The sequence below is a fragment of the Chrysemys picta genome, chromosome 11 (genome assembly GCF_011386835.1).
Source record: "Chrysemys picta bellii isolate R12L10 chromosome 11, ASM1138683v2, whole genome shotgun sequence".
Classification (NCBI taxonomy): Eukaryota; Metazoa; Chordata; order Testudines; family Emydidae; genus Chrysemys; species Chrysemys picta.
This window is the reverse complement of record NC_088801.1, coordinates 75,820,556-75,844,177: the sequence shown is the minus strand read 5'-3', so window position 1 is coordinate 75,844,177 and position 23,622 is coordinate 75,820,556. Positions and strand designations below refer to the sequence as shown.

At 42.2% G+C, this 23,622-nt stretch overlaps 1 protein-coding gene across 18 annotated transcripts in view; it reads left to right on the top strand.

Annotated features, from left to right (window-relative positions):
- The window catches only part of PCBP3 (poly(rC) binding protein 3), a 139,437-nt gene that overhangs the window by 102,277 nt on the left and 13,538 nt on the right, over positions 1–23,622 (top strand). For 6 of the 18 annotated variants that reach the window (XM_042854501.2, XM_042854489.2, XM_042854495.2 and 3 more), the window contains 4 exons: positions 2,769–2,844; positions 3,760–3,819; positions 8,846–8,898; positions 21,150–21,319. In XM_042854501.2, coding sequence (XP_042710435.2) covers positions 2,769–2,844; positions 3,760–3,819; positions 8,846–8,898; positions 21,150–21,319 — 359 coding nt within the window. Of the gene's footprint in view, positions 1–2,765; positions 2,845–3,759; positions 3,820–8,845; positions 8,899–21,149; positions 21,320–23,622 lie in introns of all 18 variants that reach the window. The other 12 variants (XM_042854488.2, XM_065562232.1, XM_042854500.2 and 9 more) reach the window with 3 other exon arrangements.

The following is a 23,622-nucleotide window of genomic DNA, read 5'->3' as shown; positions in this document are numbered from 1 at the left end:
CCCTCGGGCCGAAACCTTTGCCCACCCTTGAGTTAGAGAGTTGTCTGCCCAGTAAACTAACATGTCTTATTCCCGGGTTTCCATGTTGATTTGCTGGAATCATACTGCATGTGACATTAGGGGTTATTCTCATTTTGATTCAGTGGGACTTATACACAAAACTCTCTGTACACTGACATAACACTGTGCCCCCTCGATCAGTAAAGCCTTGAGAGAGTTTAAAAGCTGATACTTCATGTCTGTTGTTGCACTAGAACACCTGATGCAAGCTCGCCCTCTTGGGTTGGTTAGAATCTGGCCTATTATTCCTTAACTTTAGCAAAGCTTTTGATATGGTCTCCCACGGTATTCTTGCCAGCAAGTTAAAGAAGTATGGGATGGATGAATGGACTATAAGGTGGATAGAAAGCTGGCTAGGTCGTCGGGCTCAACGGGTAGTGATCAATGGCTCCATGTCTAGTTGGCAGTCGGTATCAAGCGGAGTGCCCCAAGAGTCAGTCCTGGGGCCGGTTTTGTTCAATATCTTCATTAATGATCTGGAGGATGGCAAGGATTGCACCCTCAGCAAGTTTGTTGATGACATTAAACTGGGAGGAGTGGTAGATACGCTGGAGGGTAGGGATAGAATACAGAGAGACCTAGACAAATTAGAGGATTGGGCCAAAAGAAATCCAATGAGGTTCAACAAGGACAAGTGCAGAGTCCTGCACTTAGGACGGAAGACTCCCATGCACTGCTACAGACTAGGGACCGAATGGCTAGGCAGCAGTTCTGCAGAAAATACAGTGGACGAGAAACTGGATATAAGTCAGCAGTGTGCCCTCGTTGCCATGAAGGCCAACAGCATATTGGACTGTATAAGTAGGAGCATTGCCAGCAGATCGAGAGAAGTGATTATTCCCCTCTATTCAGCACTGATGAGGCCACACCCGGAGTATTGCGTCCAGTTTTTCTCCCCCCTCTACAGAAGGGATGTGGACAAATTGGAAAGAGTCCAGCGGAGGGCAACAAAAATGATTCGGGGGCTGGGGCACATGACTTATGAGGAGAGGCTGAGGGAACTGGGCTCATGTAGTCTGCAGAAGAGAAGAGTGAGGGGGGATTTGATAGCAGCCTTCAACTACCTGAAGGGGGGTTCCAAAGAGGATATAACTAGGCTGTTGTCAGTGGTGGCGGATGACAGAACAAGGAGTAATGGTCTCAAGTTGCAGTAGGGGAGGTTTAGGTTGGATATTAGGAAAAACTTTTTCACTAGGAGGGTGGTGAAGCACTGGAATGGGTTACCTAAGGAGGTGGTGGAATCTTCTTCCTTAGAGGTTTTTAAGGTCAGACTTGACAAAGCCCTGGCTGGGATGATTTATTTGGGGATTGGTCCTGCTTTGAGCAGGGGGTTGGACTAGATGACCTTCTGAGGTCCCTTCCTATGGTACTCTATGATTCTATGATACTCTTTTCCACTGGTTTGTTTAAAAGTTGACAGTTTGCATGCCAAATGCTTCTGATGTTCTTACTTGCCAGCTCTCTGGTAACTGACTGATAGATACCATTTCCAAAACTCCTCTCCGCCTTCCCACCTGTTTTCTTCTGCCTTCAGTGCTTCACCCTCACCACTGCTGATGTCAGACTCCCCTGCACTCCCTCCCTCAGATGTGCTGCAGGAGCCAGGACCTTTAGGATGTTGTTTCACATGCAAATTTAAATGACAATTCCCCCACTTACCTGCGGAGGACTGGACTAATTGATCTAATAGGTCTTTTCCATTTTTGATGTCTATGATTCTGTTAAACTTCCCAGGCCACCCAAGCTCTAGAAGATTATTGAAGGGGGAGTGATACAGGGCACTCCTTCCTGCATAGACAGCAAAATCTCAAAGGGGGCCTTATCAGGATGGAATTTCTCTCTCTTCAATTTTCTTAAATTTGAAGCAATAAAACAGAGCACAAAATGTATTCCAAACGTATTATTCTTCCAAGGTCTCTTTTTAAGGGGCCAGGAAAAGACTCCGAGCACAACAAGGGATATACAGGCTCTGAAATACTTACCTGTTTTGGCTGAAGCCCATGTTTTGCCAACTGCTGGGTGGTTTGTATTGAAAAAGAGACTACTTTAAGAGCTACAATTGCTTTGGCAGCTAGATAAATTTTCCTTTAAATGTGCAGTATCCAAGTCAAGCAAGGGGAACATCCAGTGGGTAATGAACCAAAATGGCCAATTACTGTACATTTTTGAGGGGGTATCCCAGGAACTATCCGTGCTTTTTAAATATTGGAATTTGATTGTTATGGACCTGGCAGCATATTTGACACTGCTCAGATATTTTTACAACCATTCTTAGCTAGCAGCAGTCAGTCACAGGGAGTTACAAAGTCTGATCAGCCAAGTTGCAGTTGGAATTGCTTTGCTTTGACACCCTTCTACCTGTGTTGACAGCTCCCTGTTCCGTCCGGGCACGTGATGCTATCTGTGGGCTGGCAGGATCAGGAGAGATCTGCACTGACAAAGTTAAACTATTTCAGTTAGAGACCAAAACTGGGCTTGCTGCTGGTATCGTACTTCAGACCCTGATCAAGCACTTCTGCTAAAGATTTGGGCTTTACTGTATCTACCCAGGCCAAGTCCTTCTGTTAATGTCGTGTTTGCCATGTCTTAACATGGCGTCCTGCTTTGGTTTTTTTATTATAATTTTGTTCTTAATTTTTTTGGTGTGACTTGTTGTATTCTATAACAATAACCTTCTTAGTTCTAATGTCCCTCCTACCCCTCAGCAGTTGACCAAGCTCCACCAGTTGGCTATGCAGCAAACCCCCTTTACTCCCCTTGGACAGACCACCCCCGCTTTCCCTGGTACGTACCCAGATGCCCTTTACAGATTTCCTTCTCTTCTTACCTGTAGAGTTTCTCTCTCTTTCTATGCTTGTTTTATTTAATGGAAATAAATAGGACAAGTAAAGTGAAGTTGCAAATGTCAATGGTGAAAAGTTAACAAAGATTAGTATTTCAAAGTGGTTTTCCTTATGGCTCAGCTCATTTTGTAATTGTGCTTGTACAGTCTGCTCTTGGGAAGCCATGTTTATCTGCTTCCTGCTTTGCTAGCTTGAATAGAGGTTAATCCACCTTGGGATAAAACTAATGCTTGTGGGCCCGTTCTAGCACAGAGGAGTGGGTATTCACTGCCATGGGTTGGTATGTCCTTTGGGAGACATCCATGCACTCTGACAGTGCTTCATTTGTTGAGCATTGTCTGCAGATTCAAAAATCTGTAAAGGCTGTGTAAGTTCCTTTCAGCTCTTCCGATTGATCTCAATCACTGTCCAGGATGTTCTCTTCATATGCACAAAGTATCTGTAGAATGTTGACAGAAACGTACCGTACATGAAGCCTCTTTGGTTTGTGCTTCATGAGAAGTGGTGGGAATTAGCCATAGTTTTAGGGGAAATCCTGTCCTCTGGTGAAGGAGGCCTTTGAAGAAGTATGCTACAATGGAGGACCCCCAGAACTCTAGTTAGGGCTATATGTCTCAAACTTTGCTAGCAGAATTGATCATACAGTTTAAATTTTTCATTGTGAACTAGGGTGGCAGCTATAGAGTAGGGAATTAAAATACTTAAAATACCTTCATTTCACTCGATGGTCAAAATGCCAACTGGAAATTCCTTTTCTGCCATTTTGTCCATCATATTTTGAGCTTCCTAGATGAAGTGACATTGCTTATCTCCTTGAAGGCAAAAGCATTAAATCTGTTTCTTCTTTGCTCTTCAGGAGAAAAGCTGCCCTTACATTCCTCCGAAGAAGCTCAAAATCTGATGGGCCAATCATCAGGTAAAATAAAAGCTACAGGGAAATCTAGTAGGCTTCTGTTGCGATATTTCTTGAATAGGACCCTATCGTTGCTGTAATCATACATAAATTGTCTTATTGTGTTGACAAGAAAGTACGACTTCCAATGGGCAAGAACTGATGGGGTAGGACAGTACCTGCCATTTTCTTTCTACAGTATGTCCAAGGAAGTGAATAAATTTGCCCGTACTGTACTGTACTTCAATAGTCCACTAATAGTCTCTTGATATGTGTGTATCATTCATGCTAATGGGAATTATGCATGGTCAAGAGAATAACAGAATTATGACCTATATTATTGTATTTAATTTTTATAAAGTTCTCCATGAGATAACAGAAGAATACCCATGGGAGGCATGAGACCGCATTGCTCTGTTAGTGTAGCTTTATTAATCCATCCAAAGTAAGATAGCTTTCTAAGCTATGCAATGCGTTAATGTATCTGAGTAAAGTTGTCATTTTGATACATTCCTATTTCAAATTTTCTGCGCTGACAATTGGCTAAGAAGCTAACACATGCCAGCTCAGACTTCCTTTAATAATAATTGTTTATATCTTAAATGCAGTCAGAACAGGGTGTTTTAGCACTTGAGAGTAAATGATAGAAGAAGTTAACCACTTGAAAAATACTGTTGACATTCACATAACTTGACATACCTTTAATTTAAACATACATTTGCAAAATAATCGTTTCATAATATGGCCTAGTGCTAATAAGTTAATGTATTTTCCGGTGAATATTTTATTCTTCATGCCAATGAAAGGAATTTTTGGGATTTTATTGTACTATAATATCTCTTGTTGGGGAATGGAAGTACATCTGATTAAAGCAGTCCGGGTATATTTTATGGGCTATATCCTCAGAACCATGTATATCAGCTTAGCTCCAATGAAGCCAATGGAGTCACTTCTATTTATGTCAGCTGAAGATCGGGCCGTATGTTTAAATCGTAGCCTTACGTATAGTCACGGGTATTTTTAGTAAAAGTCATGGACAGGTCACAGGCAATAAACAAAAATGTACGGCCCATGACCTGTCCATGACTTACATTAAAAATATATGTGATTAAATCCTGGGGGGGAGGCTGGGGTTGCACTGGGCCCACTTCTGGGAGGGTGTCTGGGAGGTGTCGGGGGGGGGGATTCCATGGGGGGGCATCCGGGGCCAGTGGCATCAGCTGTCCAGCCAACGAACTGCGGCTGCTCCAGCTGACTGGCTGCCTGGGGCTGCCGGAGAAGGGGCTGGTGTGTCTATGCCCAGGGCCACTCCAGCAGTGGCTGGTGTGGCTGTCCTGGGGGCCACCTGAGCAGCTGGCCCTGTTGCCAGCTGCTTGGGCAGCCCTGGGGTCAGCCACATTGGCCCCTGAAGAAGTCGCGGAGGTCACGGAAAATTGTGGAATCTGTGACTTCCACAACTTCCATGACAGACATGGATACTGACATAGCGTCCCCTCGCCTCACCCCCACTATACATTTTGTAACTGTGTAACATATTGATTTAGAAAATGTCTCCTGTGGAATTCCAACGGTTACTAAATTGAACCTTATAATGCATGTGAGAACCCCCTGAGAGAGTTCAAGGTAATGCACTCTGGGATTTTCCATCACTGCTGTGTGGTGCACTCTAAGGTGCAAGTAACAGGGACAACCCAGACTCCAGCATATGGGATGTGATAGTTAGGGTGGCACCCAGCAAGGAAGCCAGAAGACCTACTGGACCTTACAATGTTCAATGTGGGAGAGGATGTAGAGATGGGAGCATCAAGGTGAATGAGGAGTAGGTTCTAGATAGGCATAGTGAAGAGGGATCCATGGGGTCAGGAGTGGATCAGAACTGGGAGATGGAATGGTGGAGAAGAGGGAATTTGTCCAGACTTGGGCAGAGGCTCCAGTCCCATTTGAGTATGGGCAAATGTTAGGATCAGCTATTATTTCGCCTCTATGATTTGCCCTTCCTATTAAGACTGCGGGGGTGGATTTGTTAACCCAGAAAGGGAGTATAAGTGACAATATGGAGTAATATAAAAGAAGGCTGCATCTATTTCAGTGAGTGTGTTACTACTCTGCAAGCCTGCCTGGTGAGAAGTGCTTTTCACTAAGTCTTGGCATTTAGGAGCCTACTGCTGACCAGTGAAGTCCTTACTCTGCTGTAAAACCAATATTAAACCCAGGGGAGAGCTAGTGGCGACAGTCTCTTGCGCTGGTGTCCCAGCCAAGGGCTATGCTGCTTTGTGCCCACAACAGAGGGCAGGATGGGTGTTCTCGTGGTTAAGGCACGTGATTGGCAATTGGAAGACCTGGCTTGTATTCCCAGCTCTGCCCCTCCCATCTTGTGTCCTTAGACTAGTCCTTTCAGCCAAAATACTCAAACTTGGGGGCCTAAGGTTAGGCAACTAAGTCTATATTTAGATATTTAAATAAGTGCTCAGATTCTCAGAGGTTCTTAACAAATCCCTTGGAAATTTCTGGGACACGTGAGAGCTCATCAGTTCTGTGAAAATCTGGACCCTTTGGTGTCTAACCTCAAGCAGCCAAGTTTGAAAATTGTGGCCTTACCCTTCCTTCAGTTTCTTCTTCTGGGAGATGGGTACAACACTTACCTGGCCTCCTGGGGTGGTCGTGAGGCTATATTCAGTAATATATGGGAAGTGCTATATCTTCTAGCAAAGCAAAGCAATTTGATATAGTTATTTCCAGGAGTAGTCTCCGAAATGCTTATTTAAACTTAAAGCTTTATTTTGTAATATGTTCATAGATTTCAGTCTTGGTGAGAAGTACTTTGCATCATGTCAACTCTGGCATGCTAAGGAAAATGGCAACACATCACATTTCTTTTAAGAAATTTTCCATATATTCACTCTTCATTGTATTATTAATGCAACGTCAATCTTTGTTATGGACTTAATACTGTAAACTATGATTGTTCTGTTTTGAATTCTTAAAACACAATGATACCAACAGAAACGTAGCTTGTTGGTTCCAGGGGTGGTGGAACAATTTGTATAGTGGGGTGCTGAGAGCCATTGAACCAAACTGTAGACCCTGTATATAATGGAAACCACTTCAAGCCAGGTGGTGTGGCAGCTCCCCTCTCCCCCCCGGACCCCTAGTTCCAGCATCTATAATTGAGTCATTCATTTGCTAAATGTACTCTGTTGTTATCAGCAAAATTAGATGGGAAATTCTCTTTAGCAGTACAGAAAACGTTGGTGGAACTGAAGGATAGCAACACTAGATCATTACTTGTATTGTTTATATATTCCTTTTGGAGCAACTTCAAAATACCACAGGACATGCAGCAGCAATTCTGGGGTAATTTCATTTTGTGACTTGCGTGATAGAGTTCAATAATGCTGCTGTGTTTTTTCATAGTGACACTGTAAGTAACTGGATTCATCGCTGTTAATTGGGGGAAATGATAAAACATGAGGCATTTTAGCAACAGTGAAGGCCATCTGGCCTTAACATACCTGCCTTTTCTTTTGTTTCATTTTAATCCTATATTCCGTGTGCTTTTTCTTCATGCTCTTAATCCCCTATTTCTCCAGACACAAACCTGGGTGTCTCATTTATATTCTTTGCCTTAAATTCTTTCCCTGGTAGTTTATTCTGTATAATGATTACAGTTTTTGTGAGTAACTGTAAATTCACATTGGCTACCAGACAGCTTCACTCTCCCAGTGCCGCAAATAGGGATATGAATGTCACTATTTCAGCAGTGAGCGAAGATGTAATCATCTGATTTAGAGAAACTATTGGTGACATATGCTTGGTCCTGTACTGAGAACATTATGAAATGCTGATTGATTACATTTCAAGCTGCATAGATTTGTCCCCTGACTCCTCCACTTTCCATATGAATGGAAAGTGTTCTTTATCTCTTTAGGGAAACTGAAAGGAAATAGATGTCTCTATACATATCGCTCACTAGATACCACATGTTTCTATCTGGTTGAATAATGATGCAGGCTCTAAAACTGGATGTCTTGCTTTTCCTATGGTGGAAGAGCACAATGGGTATTGAAGTCAGTGAGTCAGTTCATGTTTCATATTTTGGGTCTTTGAGTGTAAATCTGTGGTGCTTGGACTCCCGGAATTGCATTGCGGACCACAAACGAGTACACATGAAGAACTTCCACTCTCAGCCTGTATTATCTGATGCATTGTGACACAGAATTCCACTTTCAATATCATTCGTAAACCACTGGTGAAGACTGCTGCCAGAAGGACATGCAGACATATGATATCATGTGATGTAGCACTGCCACATGTCCTAACAAAGACCATTCTTGATCTATCTTGTACCTCCTCTCCATGACTGTTTCCTTAAGCATATTCTGCTGTATCATGTGATCAGAGAGGTTTGTAGTGTGTATACTACTTACCCCTTGATGTCATCACCATGATGATAAAGCATTCATCCTACAAGGCATTGACTACCTCTAATATGCTACGGGCCATGTGATTTCTCACTATCCAGTGCTTACTTACAGCCTTCCCCACACAAAATGCATCTCTTATTTCTCATTGGCAGACTTCAAGCAATACAGAATGTTGCTTGCTTAACCTATTTCAGCATTTCCCAGGTGGGTCTGTAATTTTGCACAGTGGTTTGCAGTAATCTAGGGATTGTTCAAGTGTTAAAATTAAGGAAAGGAAGCACGGACCAGCTGGCAATAGCAAGGAGCTCTTCCTCCTTGTTTCTTGGAAGGAAGACAAAGTGATGGGAAGGCACCTACAGTCACGGGCTTTTAGCCTGGAAGCTGTGAACCTCCTAATGAGAACCAACTCGGAGGTTTCAGGGTCCCAGAAGAACAGTGGTAACCAGTTGCAGGAGTGTTGTTAGTAATTTTGTTCCTTGTCATTATACCAGAATGTGTTGTCCACTTACCCTCCTGACCCGGAAGGAGTACGGAACATTTGTAATGTCTGCTATTTTGGTAAAATACCAGGCAATACACAGTGCTTTCTCTGCAAGCTATAATCATTTTCCCTTGCATATGCTCAGGTTTGGATGCCAGTCCCCCGGCCAGTACTCATGAACTCACCATTCCCAATGATGTGAGTATAGCACCTTTGAACTCTCTCTGTACCAGGATATATATGAAAGCGACAAATAAATCAGTTAAATAGCTTTATAGCAGCCGGTTCATTGAGCCCAGCCATGTGGTTTGACAGTATTGTGTCAAAACATTTAGTATGATTACGAGACTTAATGCACAGAATAAAACAAAGAAAGTTAAGAATGGGTCAATCTGGCTCGCCCCTTTTTTTGGTCTTTGCTAGTTTAACATCTATGACTATGTCTTTTCTTTAAAGTGAATTTAATGCTCATGAAATATGCCTGGTTGACAGCTCTAGAGAATGAAGTCGTCTAATATTCCATGACCAGCACAGCAGAAGTAGACACTTTTCATTGTCCCACCAATGCGCCTTAGCCCTGTGGACCTCTGTGATGTAGCTGCCCACTCAATCCTTGTTCTCTCTGCTGAGTGCCAGTTTAATATGTTTAATTTATTGTAAGAAGATCTGGAAAGGGATTAACTATAATTTAATCTTGATTATACAGAGAAAGGGAAATCCCAATTTAGGAAAAAATTGGCAGGTGTGTGGAGGAAGAGTATGAGACGATCGAAGTTCCTCAGCAGGTGCAGGGAAACAGAATGTATATTTTTATAAATATTCATGCAGATTGTCTATGGATGCACGTACCCAGGGTTGTTCTGACAGCATCTGAGCTGTCAAGTGTTACTGGTATGTTAGTATAAAGTAAATGTCAAACTCACATGCTCAAATATTGACAGAAATGAAGCATTTAAGGGCTAGACTCTGCCCCAGCTGAGGCACAAAGCTGTGCCAATGGAAAACCCAAGGATTCCAAGGGGAATTCTCAGGTGGAGCTCCATGGGCATAGCCAGCTCTATGCTACTGGCTCCTCCCACCCGAAAAGTTGAAGAGTGTTAGGGACAGGGATGAAAGAGGCAGAGCACATGGCACTTAATGGATCCTGGTTTCTGTAGGACCACTGCAGGCAGCATATTTTAAAGCAGCCCTGAGGCTGCTCTACATGCCGTCCAGGGCATTTGGGTCCCCAGGCAGCCCAGGGTCAGGGAAGCCAAAAATTCTCAAAGCTTTTCGCACCTTGACAAGCTTCCGCTGTGAGTAGGATGGAGGGTAGCATAGATGACATAGCTAGTCACAGGACACTTATTCCTCTGGTTCACCTCTGGAGAAAGGGGCAAAGAGCGATGTGGCAAATTTGCAGATGATACAAAATTATTCTAGATAGTGAAGTCCAAAGCAGACTATGAAGAGTTACAAAGGGATCTCACAAAACTGGCGACTGAGCGATAAAATGGCACATGAAATTCAGTGTTGATAAGTGCATAGTAATGCACATTGGAAAACATAATCCCAACTATACATATAAAATGATGGGGTCTAAATTAGCTGTTACCACTCAAGAAAAAGATCTTGCAGTCACTGTTGATCATTCTCTGAAAACATCCACTCAGTGTGCAGCGGCAGTCAAAAAAAACTAACAGAACGTTAGGTTCCATTAGGAAAGGGATAGATAAGACAGATAATATCATAATGCCACTATATAAATCTATGGTGCACCCATACCGTGAATATTGCATGCAGTTCTGGTCACACCATCTCAAAAAGGATACATTAGAAATGGAAAAGGTACAGAGAAGAGCAACAAAATGATTTAGGGGTATGGAACAGCTTCCCTATAAGGGGAGATAAACCACCTGAGTCTTTTTAATCTTAGAAAAGAGACAACTAAGGAGGGATATGGTCAAAGTCTACAAAATCGTGAATGGTGGGGCGGAAGTGAACAGGGAAATGTTATTTACCTCTTCACATAACACACAAATTAAATTAATAGGCAGAGGGATTAACACTAACATAAGGCAGTACTTCACACAACGCACAGTCAACCTGCGGAGCTAGTCGTCAGGGGATGTTGTGAAGGCCAAATAACTGGGTTAAAAAAAGAACTGGATAAGTTCATGGAGGATGAGTCCATCGATGGCTATTAGCCAAGATGGTCAGGGACGCAACCCCATGCTCTGGATGTCCCTAAACCTCTAACGGCCAGAAGCTGGGTCTGGATGACAGGGAATAGATCACCCAATAATTTCCTATTTTGTTCATTCCCTCTGAAGCACCTGGCATTGGCCACTGTCAGAAGACAGGATATTGAGCTAGATGGACCCAGTATGGCCGTTCTTATGTTCTTAGAAAAATCCTCTTGGGAAATTAGGTGCTTTCCTGTGCCTTGATTCCCAAAGGTTCAGATAGTTGGGTCATCTCGGTATTGGAAACGTGAATGTAGAGATTGTTAAAGCATTTTTGTGAAGATTGGAGCAACTGTTTGCAGAAGGATCTAGTTTCTGATAAATTATTGCTCTCTGTGAAGGCGATGTACAAACTACTATATATTACTTCAATGACTTGGGACTTGCAATCGCTGGAAACTAAACTTGTTCTCACACAGCTTTTGTCAGACATTGACCGCCTGCTGAATATCTACAGCTGCTTTCTCATCCAGTATGCTAAAATATCTTTTTTTCTTTACCTCTTGGTGTCCAAAATAATTTTGACCAAGAAAATAGAGAAGTCTGTTTGGAAAGCTTTCAAATCCCTTAATTTATCTTCACCCGGAGAAAAGGGGCTCACATGCCCTTCCATAGCGTAAGGCAAATAGCCTAACAACTCTTTTTAGCAGATGTTGAATAGCTTTCCTTGTATTACAGAAGAAATCAGAAGTCAAGGGATCCATGCCCTAGGGTTTGGAAATTCTGTTTGACTAATGATAATTCAATACACTCATGGGCGCTCCTTGTCAGTTGTGTTAGGCAGGGTGGGGAGAGTCAAGGAAGTGCAAGGGAGCGAAGTATTTTCTTTGATCCTAGAAGAAGGTTAATTTCAGAACTGCTCTGCTTATCAAAACATTATTTTAAAATAAAAAAAAATCCCCAAATCAGGAGGCTTCCATCTCAATTTGATTCTTTTCAGGTGAAAAACAGGAAATCTTGAGTTGTGGCAGAATAGAGAGTCCAGAAGCAATCAACAAACATTCCCCATCACCTCCTGGGTTTTTGCAAAAGCGTTTAATATACCAGACCTGAATGAAAGAAACACCATTGTCCTTGGTGCTTTATGGCTAGCTGATAACTGTTCTAATATGAAAGCAAGCTACACTTTGCAGCCACATATGCAAAAGACCTCTTTCATGCACACTTCAACTTCACAAGCTTAAAATATCAGCCCTGAAACTTGGTCTCTGAATTAGGGTTCTTTGTTCCTGTAGCACATGTAGATGAGGCCAATCCTGCATTTCTTTTGGATATGTAGCATCCGTCTCCAGTCAGGAGGGAGACAGAACCTTCAAGGGTCTTGACAAATATCCTGGACGAGTAGAACACCTTTAAGGTATTCCTGAGGGACACCAAAACCATCACTTGAGCCCCGGCAGATAAATCTCCATTTCCAGTTTGGGAAGTTTCATCACCAATAGTTCAGATATAGGGAAATTATCACAGGAATTGTAGACGTTCATATGGTGAACATCTGGTGAACAAAACCATGCTTATAAAACAGATAACACAATGGCAGTCTAAGCAAACTGGGCAGTGCAAGACACAAGACCTACCTCACAGGGATGATTCATAACTGTTGTTAATATTTGGATCATTCATAGATTCCAAGGTCAGAAGGGACTGTTATTATCATCTAGTCTGACCTCGTGTATAGCACAGGCCAGAGAACTTCTCCAATTCCTAGGACAGACCTTTGAGAAAAACAGTCTATCTTGATTTTAAAATGGCCTGTGACTGAGAATCCACCACGATCCTCGGTAAGATGTTCCAATGGTTAATTAGCCTCACAGTCAAAACTTTATGCTTTATTTGCAGTCTGAATTTGTCTGGCTTCAGCTTCCAGCCATTGGATCGTGTTAGACCTTTTCTCTGCTAGATTGAAGAGCCCATTATTAAATATTTTCCCCCATGTAGATACGTGTAGACCGTGATCAAGTCACCCCTTAACCTTCTCTTTGTTAAGCTAAATAGATTGAGCTCCTGGAATTTGTCACTAAAAGGAATGTTTCTTAAATTTACATCATTCTTGTGGCTCTTCTCTGAATCCTCTCCAATTTATCATCATCCTTGTTGAATTGTGGACACCAGCACTGAACACAGTATGTCAGCAGTGGTCGCACCAGTGCCAATACAGAGGTAAAGTATCCTCTCTATATCTACTCGAGATTCCCTTGTTTATGCATCCAAGGATTGCATTAGTCCCTTTGGCCACAGCATCACATTGGAAGCTCATGTTCAGCTGATTATCCACCATGACCCCCATATCCTTTTCAGAGTCTCTGCTTCCCAGGATCGTCTCCCATCCTGTAAGTGTGTCCTACATTCTTTGTTCCCAGATGTACACATTGACATTTAGTCATATTAAAACACATAGTGTTTGCTTGTGCCCAGTTTACCAAGCGATCCAGATCGCTCTGTGTCAGTGACCTGTCCTCTTCGTTATTTACCCCTCCCCCATCTTTGTGTCATCTGCAGACTTTATCAGTGATGATTCTATGTTTTCTTCCAGTTGCTTGATAAAGAGGCTAAATAGCACAGGGCCAAGAACTGATCTCTGTGGTATCCCACCGGAAACAGACCCGCTCAATGACTATTTCTCATTTATAGTAACCAGCTTTTAAATCCATTTAATGCATACCATATTAGTTTTATACCAATCAAAATGTCATGTGATACCAAGCCAAATGCCTGACAGAAGCCAGAATATCTTACATTAACACTATTACCTTTATCAACCAAACTTGTTATCGCATAAGAAAAGATATGAGGTTAGTCTGACAGGATCTATTTTCCATAAATCCATGTTGATTTGCATTAATTACAGTCTCCTCCTTTAATTCTTTATTAACCAAGTCCCATATCAGCCACTCCATTATCTCTCACACAATTGATGTCAGGCTGACAGGCCTATAATTACCTGGATCACCCCATTCACCCTTTTAAAATATTGGCACGACATTAGCTTTCTTCCAGTCTTCTGGTGATCCAAGACTTATTGAAAATCAATATCAATGGTCTAGCAGCTCCTTGGCCAGCTCTGTTAAAACTCATGGGTGCAAGTTATATGAACCTGCTGATTTAAAAATGTCTAACTTTAGTAGTTCTGTGTAACATCCTCCAGGGATACTAATGGAATGGAAAGAGTGTTATCATCACCATATGATCAGACTTTATAATCTGTTTTTTCTCCAAATAAGGAACAGAAATATTGATTGAACCTCTGCCTTATCTGCATTACTACTGACAATTCTACCATTTCCATCTGGTAAAGGACCAATACCATTGTTAGGATTCTTTTTGTTCCTATTTGAAAAACGCTTTCTTATTGGCCTGAACTATGCTGGCCATAGACTTTTCCTTGTGTTCCTTTGCTTCTCTTAGGAGTTGTAGAAAATTTATAACTGCTGATTTATATTCATTACTATCAAGTTCCCCTTTCTTCCATTTGTTATATATTATTTTTTTAATTTTTTATAGCTGCCTTCACTTCTCCTCTAAACTAGGTCATTTTTTTTACCCAGCACAGTCTTCCTTCTCAGTTGTGGGATTGGGCCTTTTTGGGGTATGTAGTAAGATGTTCTCCAGGAATGCTTGGAGATTAGCAGATTCATAGATTTTTATTTTAAGGCCAGAGAGGACTGTCAGGATCATCTAGTCTGAGCTCCTGTGTAGCACAGGCCAGAGAAAGTCACCCTGTGATTCCTGCATAAGACCTAGTAGCTTGTGGTTGAGCTAGAACAGATCCTTTAGAGAGACATCCAATCTCAATTTAAATACTTCAAAGGATGGACAATGCATCACATACTTTGGTACATTGTTCCAGTGGCAATTACCCTCACTGTTGAAAAGTATTCCCTTGTCCCTAGTCTGAATTGGTTTCCAGCCATTGTTATGCCTTCGTCTCTTAGTAGATTAAAGAGCCCTCTATGGTCAGATACTTCTCCTCATGGATGTACTTATATTCTCTTGGATGAACGAAATAGATTGAGCTCCTTTAGTCACTCACGATAAGGCAGCTTTTCCAGACCTCACATCATTCTTGTATTCTTTCTGAACCATTTCTAATTGGTCAACATTCTTTCTGAAATGTGGACACCAGAACTGGACACAATATCCAGTAATAGTCTCAACTGCAAAAAGCAACAGAGGGTCCTGTGGCACCTTTGAGACTAACAGAAGTACTGGGAGCATAAGCTTTCGTGGGTAAGAACCTCACTTCTTCAGATGCAAGAAGTGCATCTGAAGAAGTGAGGTTCTTACCCACGAAAGCTTATGCTCCCAGTACTTCTGTTAGTCTCAAAGGTGCCACAGGACCCTCTGTTGCTTTTTACAGATTCAGACTAACACGGCTACCCCTCTGAGTCTCAACTGCGTACTGCTGTTCGATGGTCTTCTGCTTATACATCTTAGAATCATGTTTGCCCTTTTTGCAGCATCACACAGGTTTTCCACCAGGACCCCATGTCCTTTTCAGAGTCTCTGCATTCCAGGATATGGTGCCCCATCCTGTTAGATGAATGATGTTGTATGAAGTGATGTTATAATTATCTCTATGGTTGGCTCCTAGTGTTCCGAGCTAAGAAGCATTTCGTTGGTGGAGGAGTCTCCTGTGAGATTTTAAAGAGGAATTCTAGTGGCCTAATGTTCTCTGTGCCACCTTCTCTCACCAGGATAACTCTGTTCACCTTCTTCACTTACCCCCACTTCATATTGCTCCATTGGTAATGCTAGTATTATGTACTATAGGGCCACAGAAGAGGAAGGAGACATAACATAGGTTACCAGTGAGGATTCCCTTTCCTAATCATCCTCCCTCAGCAGCCATTCTCCTCCACTTACTGAGAAGTCGGCAATAAGAGGAAATCTGCACTGTAATAGAAGCGGCATTCATATACTAAATCTAATTGCAAAGTGGAGCAAATCATTGTAAGATCTATTACCGTGTCTTCAATGTGATAAACATTCTTCTAAGAATAAACATTCTTCTAAGAAGCTGTCACCAGTTATACAGATTGTGACAGAGGGAGCACAGCTCCATTTGAATGAAATACAGAATTTCAAGGCAAATTTCTTGAAAGTGAACTTAAATTTGCATGCCCAAATAGAATGTGCCCACACAAATGAGACTGACATACATCGAATCAAGGAGTTAGACAGCTAATTGATTGTACACACAAGTCCTGTTGGCTCTTGCAAATACTATAATTTGCACACACAAATGACAGGGAGTCAGGGAGAAAGTAACATAAAAGGCTTACTGGTACAGGGGCCTGGCCTCGGGTGGAAGGGGCGGGGCCTAGGTGGAAGGGGTGGGGCTTGGGGGTCAACCTCCCCCAGCCAGCCCTTCTGCACTAGCCGGCCCGCGCCGCCCAGGGCTCCGGTGGCGATTTTAAATCGCTGGGCCCCGGGGCAGCTGCCCCTTTTGCCCCTCTCCCCCCTTGGTGGCCCTGTGGGAGAGGGAGGGGCAAAAGGGGCAGCGCTTTAACATCAGCTGTGTACGGGCCTGTACCGGCAGCCACTTCTTACTGGTACGCCGTACCGGCCCATACCAGACCACTTTCACCTCTGTAGGGAGTGCAAATCTTAGAGGCCCTTGTTGGGCCCATTTGGAAAATTGAGGCTTAAAAAGTGGTATAAGGTAAAATCTGATTTCTTAATCTTTAAGATAAGCGTATTTTTAAATAGATACGGTTTCCCTATAACAACTTTGTTGTCTACTTTGACCCCAAGTCAGCAAAGGACGGAAGCTCAAGCTTAACTTAAGTCCTATTGAAAGCAGTGAAGCTAGGTCAGTTTACACCAGCTGAGGCTCTAGCCCCACATTTCTTGAGAATTGTAGTGGAGAGTCTATTGTCATAGGCTGTTTCTGATCCCCATACAGATAGAGCGAGAGCGAGAGAGAGAGGAAATTGGGGCAGGGGGGTAGGAGTAATTATTGAGAACTACTGAAAATGTGTCACCTCACCTCCTGATGGGACACTTGTCCTAAGGAGCCTCCTGAGGAGGGGAAAGGACTCCAGTGGTAAGTGACCTCCTGTTTTCTTCTAATTGTATGACTCCGCTGAGCAGTTTCAGCTTGGCTGGGTATGGAGGGACGCTGTGAGTGGATAAAATCCAGGAGCTCCGTTCAATTCTAACTTCAGGTCCTAACTGGAATGAGGTGGGAGAACTTTGTTCCTCCATTAGTTGATCAAGACTCATTTTACCAAGCCAGTATACACACTATTGACATCTTCAGCACGATTATCAGTGTTGGTCCTGAAGAGGTTCAGGGGTTGAACGTGCTTTGAGCAAATACTCCTGGACTGAGAACTGATAACATTTAGAACAGCAGCATACCCACGCAGTAACAGGGGACTTCTCTTACCTCTGAACTTACTGGACTCCACACCTGAGGCAATTGACTCTGAATTTGACTACAAATTTCCAATAGGAAAAAATGTGGGTGGTGTTAGTGAGAAATGTATTAGTGCCATTCAGCTGGAAATGAGCCAGACCCTGCACTCCCAGGTGACTATGAGGGGAATATTTGCAGTTTTCTTCAAATACTGCAAATTCCAAGCTGCATCATAACACATCAAAGCTTTGTGTTCATAACTTTGTGACTGACCTGGTAGTTGCATCCAGTCCTGGATTCTTTATATAGGACTAGATCAAAATGCCAGAGTGGGGTTATATTGTAAGGAAAATCCTTGCATTCTGTGGAAAGCCGTGCAACCTATACCTCAACTGCTGATCTCAGTGAACCACCTGCAGGCTAGAATTAACTTTGCTGTCAATGAATGATTCAGTGTTTGCATTCAGAGTTTGGGTGGAGCTGAGACAGTGAAATTCTATACCAGCACTTCAGCTTTAAAAAGTGTTCAGTCCTCATGGTTGTAAGGTTAACTTTCTAAATATGAATTTTAGGGCCGTCTGTTAATCACAGTTAACTCACGTAATTAACTCCAAAAAATTAATCGCATCATTAAACAATAGAATACCAATTGAAATTTATTAAATCTTTTTAGATTTTTTCTACATTTTCAAATATATTGATTTCAGTTACAACACAGAATACAAAGTGTACAGTGCCCACTTTATATTATTATTTGCACTGTAAAAATGATAAACAAAAGAAATAGTATTTTTCAATTCGCCTCATACAAGTACTGTAGTGCAATCACTTTATCATGAAAGTGCAACTTACAAATGTAGAATTGTTTTTGGTTATGTAACTGCACTCAAAAATGGAACAATGTAAAACTTTACAGCCTACAAGTCCACTCAGTCCTACTTCTTGTTCAGCCAATCACTTAGACAAACAAGTTTGTTTACGTTTACAGGAGATAATGCTGCCTGTTTCTTATTTACAATGTCACCTGAAAGTGAGAACAGGTATTGGCATGGCACTTTTGTAGCCGGCATTGCAAGGTATTTATGTGCCAGATATGTTAAACATTTGTATGCCCCTTCATGATCACCATTCCAGAGGACATGCTTCCATGCTGATAATGCTCAATTAAATTTGTAACTGAACTCCTTGGGGGAGAATTGTATGTCTTCTGCTCTGTTTTACCTGCATTCTGCCATATATTTCATGTTATAGCAGTCTCGGATGATGACCCAGTACATGTTCGTTTCAAGAACTTTTACTGCAGATTTGACAAAAGGCAAAGAAGATACCAATGTGAGATTTCTAAAAACAGCTACAGCACTCACTCCAAGGTTTAAGAATCTGAAGTGCTGTCCAAAATCTGAGAGGGACGAGGTGTGGAGCGTGCTTTCAGAAGTCTTAAAAGAGCAACACTCCGATGCAGAAACTACAGAAACCGAACCACCAAAAAAGAAAATCAGCCATCTGCTGGTGGCATCTGACTCAGATTATGAAAATGAACATGTGTCTATATGTACTGCTTTGGATCGTTATCAAGCAGAATCTGTCATCAGCATAGACACATCTTCTGGAATGGTGGTTGATGCATGAAGAGATATATGAATCTTTAGCGCATCTGGCACATAAATATCTTGCAACGCCGGCTACAACAGTGCCATGGGAATGCCTGTTCTCACTTTCCGGGGACATTGTAAACAAGAAGCGGACAGCATTATCGCTTGCAAATTGTAATCAAACTTGTTTGTCTGAACAATTGGCTGAACAAGAAGTAGGACTGAGTGGACTTGTAGGCTCTAAAGTTTTACATTGTTTTATTTTTGAATGCAGTTTTTTTGTACATAATTCTACATTTCTAAGTTCAACTTTCATGATAAAGAGATTGCACTACAGTACTTGAATTAGGTGAATTGAAAAATACAATTTCTTTTCTTTTTTTCAAGTGCAAATATTTGCAATCAAAAATAAATATAAAGTGAGTACTGTACAATTTGTATTCTGTGTTGTAATTGAAATCAATATATTTGAAAATGTAGAAAATATCCAAAATGATTTAAATAAATGCTATTCTATTATTGTTTAAAAGTGTGATTAATCGCAATTAATTTTTTTAATCGCTTGAGAGCTCTAATGAATATACACAGTGTTGTCCTGTGAAATCTACAGGTAGGCTACAGCAGTCACTTACCAGGTGTGAACAATGCCTAGTTAGCTCAATGATGCATTAGCTCTGAAGCCCAATGAGGCCATTAATTCTTTCTGCTAAAATGTTCAGCACTGAAACAATGAAATTCGGGTACTGCAGGAATGTGAGCAGAGCTTCAGTAAAGTGTCTCCATTCTGAGTTTCCTAATCTTGCCCTCTGTCTGTTTCTCATGTCATTCACCAAGTCTGAGGGAATGCCATTGATGAAAGGCAGAAAAACTGAATATTTAATGTGACCAGGTCACTGCAAATCTCCTTAGCATACCTCACCACCACTTCTCAGGCCCAAAGTTATTTAGCTCTCTTTGACTGTTTCGAACACAGTGGGGAAGCTCTGGAGATAGACACGCTTTCCTTACTTCTGTACCTTAAAGTAGCCACTCTGGCAGTGTTTTGATTTTCTTGAAAAATAACCCAGCAACATTCAGAAATCCTCCTCTCACGTTCCTGGTTCTCAGTTTTCCCCCTCACTTTGTTTATCTATTCTTTCCTCTTACTGTTGATAAATTTCTCCCTTGGGGGCCTATGCAAAGGAAGTTTGTGAGCTCACTGCTGTCATAAGTAGACTGCATCCGAAGAAGTGGGCTGTAGTCCACGAAAGCTTATGCTCTAATAAATTTGTTAGTCTCTAAGGTGCCACAAGTACTCCTGTTCTTCTTTTTTATAAGTAGACTGGTATTCCTTCTGTAAACACCTAACCATTGAGGGCAGTCTGATGTGAGACATTATCAAGTGCATGGGAATGGAGACCTGACTGACCTTCTCATCCCTATAGCTGACCTTTCCAGAAAAGGGCTGAGGAACCGTGTGAAGCATATGTCTGTAATGTATCTTCTCTGGGAATAGAGAACGTCAGGCTCTAGTGCTGTCAACCTGATATCTTTCACTAGCACAAAAATAAATACCGCCACCTTCTTTCTGACATTCACCTTTGTGAGCTCAGGCCACTTCAGACCTGTTTAGATCGAGACCTCTAGGATCTGCTTATCATGGGATTGACTCAATGTGGAGAGGCAGACTGACCCAGGAAGGTGTCAGGGACAGGACAGACCCGTTCATGCTGATTCGAAGTGTAGCTACTCTCATTAAAAGAAAGTGAAGGAGAAGGCAGAAGCAGATGATGTCTTTGATGATTTGGCAGAAGTTCAGTAACCCATCATTTTAAACGCCGTAACTCTCCCACACATTAAAATCACAATGCAGATAGATAGCCTTTCACCTCTGGTACGTTCCAACCAGCTGATGACACAACTGAAATTGAGTTTGGTGACATAGTGCTATATGTCTGTATCTTAGCCCTCAGCACTAGTTGGCATAATCACAGTACAACTAGCAGTCTCTGCTCAAAAGAACCAAAGGACTGAAATAGCCCCAGGTTATTGCAGGTCGGGATGAACTCACAATGGCAGAGCTTTGGGCAGGAAATTGCTCATATTACCTATGGCTTAAACCAGTGCTTTTAGTCTCTTGCCTTCATGAGCATTAAAGTCACTCACATCCTTTAGCAGAAATGATGAGTTGTCTGACCACCCCTATGAACCTCACCATGTGATCATGCTTGCATCCTGCAAGTTACTGCCTGAAGGTCTGCTTTAAGAAATTCCCTCCATACTTTTTTCTAGCTAATAGGATGCATAATCGGACGCCAAGGGACCAAAATCAATGAAATTCGACAGATGTCTGGAGCGCAGATCAAAATCGCCAATGCCACAGAAGGCTCATCGGAACGTCAAATTACCATCACAGGAACCCCAGCTAACATCAGCCTTGCCCAGTACCTCATCAACGCCAGGTGAGATGTGCGAATCAAGGCCACATTCATCCACCGCAGTCTCATGACCTCCCTGTAAAGAGAGAGGCCAATAGAATAAGTCATACAAAACTCAGACAGTAACGTATACTCCAAGCATTACTTTCATGGGAGTGATTTCATTAGGTTTCAGGGCACTGCATGAAGTGAACACACTGGTGATTTTATTGTTTGATGATATTCAAAGTGAGTGGGAATATTATATCATCGATTTGGGCCTTTCTCCCAGGAAAACCTTCCTAATGACAACTCAGCCATTTTCTCAGTGTTATAACTCAGGGCCACAGCTTATGTGTTGCTCTAGTTATGGGGCTGTTAACATCTCTATAGTTGTACCCTCGTTGGCAGGAGTTTATAATTAGGGTGTAATATTATTTTCCCTCAAAAGCATGGTGAGTTCTCAGCCAGGGTGAGGGAAGTTATCTGTTTTGGGGGAGAGGGCATAATTTGAAAACAGTTCATTTAGCCCCTTTGTCCACGTGACAAAAATATAAAGAAGAACAAATGCTAAATGTTAAGTCCCAGGTGCCTCTTTTATGTGTTTCCAAGACTCAGAAATGTCTTCCTCTTTCAAACAAATTAGACCAATAAATAAAAAAAATGAAACCGCCTGTTTATTTTCTTGTAATAATAGCACACATGCGATACATTTGAGACCGAAGATTTCATGAAGATAATTAGTAGCTGAACTGATGGTGAATGTTCACTATTAACATTGACCCAAACTGGAGTCATAACAGTGTCTATGGTTCACTGGGGGGCACGGATGCACTGAGCAAAGCCTAGTTGTGCAAACGTGAACGTGCAAGTGTGGGCCATTGAGTAAAACATGTTTTTTAAGAGGGCTGTAATTGGGTGTGGTTGGTTGAGTTTATCCCAGAATGCAAGCTGTAACTGAGTCTCGAGGAGGAAAAGGGGAGGGAGCTGGATTTAATCAGACTTTTTGTGTCTGCGTACAAATGCACAGGTGGCGAGAGTAGACCGGACCTCACAGGAAATGTGATAGTTTTCTATTTAGGAGCTCCTTGAACAATGCATCACATTAACATTAGAAAGGGACCAGTTGCAGAAGGAGTTCATACAGCTAGGTTGACTATCAAATCTTTCCACACAGGGCAGAGTCTGTATCATGCCAGCCAATCATGAGAGGTCACTGGGATTTTAGCATTTACCCGTCACATTTAATACCTTCTCCACCTGCCCCATCACCCTGTCAGGATGAACCTGCAGTAAGAATGCCCCCCGAGAAGTGCTCTTCTCTTAGTAACTTCATGACTTTGGTGCTCATCCAGGCGAGGGACTGATTGCACTGGCTAGCTCAGGTATAGTGCAAGCAGGGTCTGTGGAGCATTCTTGCCATAATGGAGGCTGTGCCAACTAACCTCAGTTCTGACCTGTCCCAACCTCTGCCCTTCTATCCTAAACCCTCCTTCCCACTTTGCTGTGCTGCAGCACCTGCATTCTGACCTGTAGCACCTCTGTTGGTCAAGTCCCAGGTCTCCCTTGAGCAGAGACTAGCACACTGCCTAAAGCCTCCTATGAAATGTCTGTCCTTCCCTAGCTGCAAAGCCACATTTGAAAACCATGTCTGAGTTGCTGGCATAGAACTTTCTTTTAACTTTAAGTGCCTCTTTAAACAAACTCTCCTTTCTTTGCAGGTGGGGCTGTTATTAATAATAACTATTAGGCAATCTAAATTCCAGCTACAAATAGCACAGAGAAAGAGATGGAGTTGGGATGTAGCAAAATTGTTAATAAATCATTTTCTCCCAACTTTTAAAAATCTATGGCAATGTGAAAAGACCAAAAGGAAATGTAATATATAAACTCCTTTGTTATGATGCAGTTAGGGTTGCTACGAACACACTACACCTGGACACAAACTCACAAAAGCAAGGAAATGAAAAGTTAAGCCACTTAATGGATCTGTACATCACAGGACACATAGTGCAACCTTAATTCTGCCCCCTTCTTATGTCCTTCTACACACACTCTTTACCAGATTATTTCCCCCCCAACACTAGTAGTTGTGGGTGGAGGTTTTTGGGAATGGTACTTGTTTGTGTTGTGAGAGGGTAGTTTGGCAAAGGGTCATATGCAAAAGGGGGTGCTGGAAGGCTAGCATCCAGGGGGGCAGAGTTAAGGTTGTGGGGTCTGTGGTGTACAAGAGATATGATAGTGGCAAAGTACGCACCTCAGAGGAAGAGTAGAGGGTATGTACTGTTAGGTGGCTTAACTTTTCATCTCCATGTTGTTGTGGGCTTATGTCAAGTGTGCTGTGTGGG